This window comes from Tachysurus vachellii, chromosome 3 (assembly GCF_030014155.1).
Source record: "Tachysurus vachellii isolate PV-2020 chromosome 3, HZAU_Pvac_v1, whole genome shotgun sequence".
NCBI classification, from domain to species: domain Eukaryota; kingdom Metazoa; phylum Chordata; class Actinopteri; order Siluriformes; family Bagridae; genus Tachysurus; species Tachysurus vachellii.
Window position 1 is genome coordinate 7,847,227 of NC_083462.1, and position 4,135 is coordinate 7,851,361.

At 37.3% G+C, this 4,135-nt stretch overlaps 1 protein-coding gene across 1 annotated transcript in view; it reads right to left on the bottom strand.

The window, feature by feature from the left end:
* Positions 1–1,334: 1,334 nt before the first annotated feature.
* The window catches only part of irx1b (iroquois homeobox 1b), a 3,642-nt gene continuing 841 nt past the window's right edge, over positions 1,335–4,135 (bottom strand). Inside the window, exons 2-4 of the mRNA XM_060864857.1 lie at positions 1,931–2,843; positions 1,670–1,742; positions 1,335–1,545 (exon numbers count right to left, since the gene is read on the bottom strand). Coding sequence (XP_060720840.1) covers positions 1,500–1,545; positions 1,670–1,742; positions 1,931–2,843 — 1,032 coding nt within the window. The 3' untranslated portion in view covers positions 1,335–1,499. The remainder of the gene's footprint in view (positions 1,546–1,669; positions 1,743–1,930; positions 2,844–4,135) is intronic.

Genomic DNA, 4,135 nt, shown 5'->3' on the forward strand with positions numbered 1-4,135 from the left:
TTGATGCCAGGTGTGTGCATGTCCAAGTGGTAATGTAAATAAGAGATAAAGTGAATGTAAAAAAAAAAAAGGCTTTTTTTTTTATTATGGAGCCAAAATCTTTAGGATAGCTTTTATTATTAAATCTTCATTTTGATAATAAAGGTCGTTTCTGAATGAACATGCATCAGTTCTGTTTGTTAGTTGTGTGTATAGGGGACATTACCTGTGCTGAGGAGTCTTCTGTCCTCATCCCAGTCCCACGCTCTGGGGTGCTCTGGCATTTCAGCAGCTGTGATCGATATTCAGCTGCCTCTGAAATATTATCTGCTCTCACTGTCACCGAGCAGAGCAGCATTCGTTTGGGGCTGAAGCCGTTGTTTTGAAAGCCTCAGCAGCCCGTTTTTATTAAAAATCTTAAGAACTTTTAAGGATTTCATTATTGCTTGATTTTATAAAACATTTCAGTCAGCTAATTCTGTGCTAAATAGTACACAAATATAGTAAATAGCTATAAAGCCTTCAAATAAATAAATAAATAAATAAATGGTCACTGCATTGATAATTATTGCCGATATGAGCAAGATCATTTCCACAACATGGTGATAACAGATATTAAGACTTAAGAGCTTGCTGTGTAATTTGATTAATCCTTCTTTAATATACTATTTTTCGAAGGCCTACGATAAACATCTTCCGTTGTCCACATTTAAAGCATGTTGTTCAGTAATTCTTATGAATTATGTATTAACTACGGTGGAACTAATAAAGGTTTTTTATGCGAGTCAGTAAGAGTTAATAAAGCCTTTATAACCGTTGTGTGTTATCATTATTGCTCGACCACTAGCATGATCTAGTTATGGTGAATGATGGTGTTTCATATGTTTTTATACCCGGTAAAGTGTTTATATTTGTTAGAAAGCAAGTGTAAATGGAATAAATTTGTTTTAAATTGTCAAAATATCTTAAATGCATTTTTGCTTATTTATTATCTTGCTCCTTTTTATAAGCTTAGATCCATTTAAATACTGTGTATTTTTGTTTTTTTTCTTACACAATCTTTTGCCAAATAAGCCCATAAACACAATAATAATAATAATAATAATAATACAAATAAATCTGATTCAAGCTATTCACGTACTTTATCCAGCACTACTGAAAAGATTAGGAAGTTTAATTTCCATCTCATTTCTACAAGCCTAAAGGAAATGTGTGAGATGAGACCGTTCTTAATTATATTTCGTTTATTACACAAAAATATATCATTTTACACACATTGGCCTTTTAACAAATAATTCTTTAAGTCTGTAAAAAGTGATGGCAATGAGCTACAAGGTAAACACATACATGCTGCATTTAGGCTCAATGTAAAATAAAAACAAATACAAAGTTATACAGCGTATTAAAAACATAAGGCTATAAAATACTTTTTTGGTGTATTTGATGACGTAGGATACTTTCTTTCTCTGATACAGGTTGCTTTTGTGGAATAATTTAAGTAAATACTTTTAGGTTTGTCTTCAGGAAACAGTCTTCAGAGCTCGCTGTGATGTTTCATGGTGAGACCTGAGTGAGGTGAAGAAAGAGAAATGGCGATGAGTGGGATTAGTTGACAAAAGGTAAATCATTAGGGGGTGTATATATAAGGCTGATATTGTAGGTTTAATGACTCAAAACATATGAAGCCTACCTGTCGTGGATGACCGGAAATGATGGCCTCAGTGGAAGTGCTGGAGATTCAGTTCTCTGAATATGTTCTTGATCTGTGTAAGAAATAATAATAATAATAATAATAATAATAATAATAATAATAATAAAAGTCTAATAGTAAGTCTTAATACATTTTTAAATGAACTCAATGGGATATGCTCTGTGTCTGATTATTATTATTATTATTATTATTATTATTATTATTATCTTTACATGTTTTACATCATGTCATGACTCATACCGGCGTTGTGTTGTGGACTGAGGCTGAGGCTGTGTGTAGGACTCTCACTCTGTGCGCTTGAGGTTATGTAATGGCTGCTCGGACTCACTCCCATTAAAGAGCGCACACCGATTAGAGGTCCTGCACCGAGAAAAGCGCCCCCAGTCCAGCTGTTCAGCTTCCCGATCTGACACGTGTAAATCCCGTTAGTGGATAAAAAAGCCGGGTGAGCGGTCAGTGCCGGAGAAACACTGCTCGCTTTCTGACAGCTATCGGGACTCGTCGCTGTTTCCGCGAGCGACCAGATTTTGGGTTTGGAGTTCACAGGCCTCTGGCATCCCGGAGAAACGTCCGCTGGGACACTTTTCCCCGCGCTCGCGTCTTTACACCCGGGCACGGAACCGACTGGGCTGTTTAACGCGCGCGCTTCTGCGCTTCCGCTTTCCGTGTCACTTTGATGACCCTCCTGTGCTTTGGCTTCGCACTGCTCTTTGCTCACATCTACGCGGTCCTCTTCGGCCTCGTCGGTGTCCACGGTCTCCAGGTCGATCTCCTCCTCGCGCTCGTGCTTGTGCGCGCTCTCGTCGTCGCGGTCGCTGTCGTAGCCGTCTCCGTCCTCGGCGCTGCGTCCCCATGTCACCTTGTTCTCCTTCTTGAGGCGGCGGCGTGCGTTGGCAAACCACGTGCTCACCTGAGTCAGGGTCATTTTGGTCACGATGGCCAGCATGATCTTTTCGCCTTTAGTGGGATACGGGTTCTTCTTGTGCTCCTGCAGCCAGGCTTTCAGCGTGCTCGTGGTCTCGCGTGTGGCGCTTTTGGCGCGCGCGGGGTCCCCGTACTGGTACTGGCTGTACGGGTAGAAACCGGGGGCGGTGTGCACCGCGAATCCGGCTGGGTGAGCACCTGGGTTCTCCTTCAACTCGTACTGGGTGCCCTGGGGAACAAATCATACTGTAAATATCAACAGGGTATTTTAGCACAGTACCAAAAAGAGAATGATTATAAAATCCTGATGGTGACGCACAGGCCTGGTGATTCTGGTAAAGTTCTGTTTTAGTACCAGTACTAGTAAAGGCCTCAAACACTTTGTTTGTCACTGGAAGTGCCAACACGGGTACTTCTTTGGCTCATTTAGGATGTACATTAATATTTTAATAAAGAAATATTTATAGTATATATTTATAGTATAGTTAGTTCTATATTTATAAAATTGTGTAAGGTTGTGTGTTGAAATAGCAGCACTGACAGAGTGCATCTATTGGGCCTTTACACAAGGCTTCCAACCCCAAATCTGTTTACCATGAATTTGAATTGAAATGTCAGCCAAAGTAAAAAAGATAAAATAAAAAAAATAAAAATAAAAAAAATATATATATATATATATATATATATATATATATATATATATATATATATATATATATATATATATATATAAACAATGGTAACATTTTTGGTTTAGGTTAGATTTATGACTGATTTATATGTGGTGCATGACACCAGGTTAATCCTGCTTCATACATTAAACTAAGCCTTGGCCTTAATTAATTTCATAACAAGAGTTAATTAGTTAATTAATTATTGCGGAATTAAACACAGTTGATGCAGTGCTGCAGGTAAATCATGAGAAGTGGATCATGCCACTGTTCTGTGAAATAGGGGGAGGCTGTCCTATAGATTTTGTCTGTAAAGAACAATTGCTACTAAAAATAGTATGTAATTATTTACAGTGTATGTATTCAATATATCAGCACGTGTAGTATTGCTATAAATAATGTTTATAATATATTCCTGAAGGACTATACAGACTGTTGGCAACCACAGCACCTCTCACATCTGCAGTGAAGAACTCCAGCTAAACAAAGTTCAGTTCACAGCAGCAAAGTCAAACTTAGTCTTTCATTTGGACTGAAGTTGTAATTCAACACTAAACCTGCACTTAGTTACTGCACTTTTAATTAGCTGAATATGTAAAATATGTGATAAGCTAATATGTGAACAGCTCAAATAGGCCAGTGAAGTTTTAAACCTGCTTTTCAAACACATAAAAACGTATATTGTGATATTTCTGACAATAATAGCTGAATCTTAAAATATTTGAGAAAAGTCAAAATATATAACTTTAAACACCAAGTCAGATAAAAAGGAGGAAAAATAAAAAACAAATTAAGTAACTAATCTCCATTGTATTTCCTAAACAGAGTTAAATACTTTTGATAAAAAAAA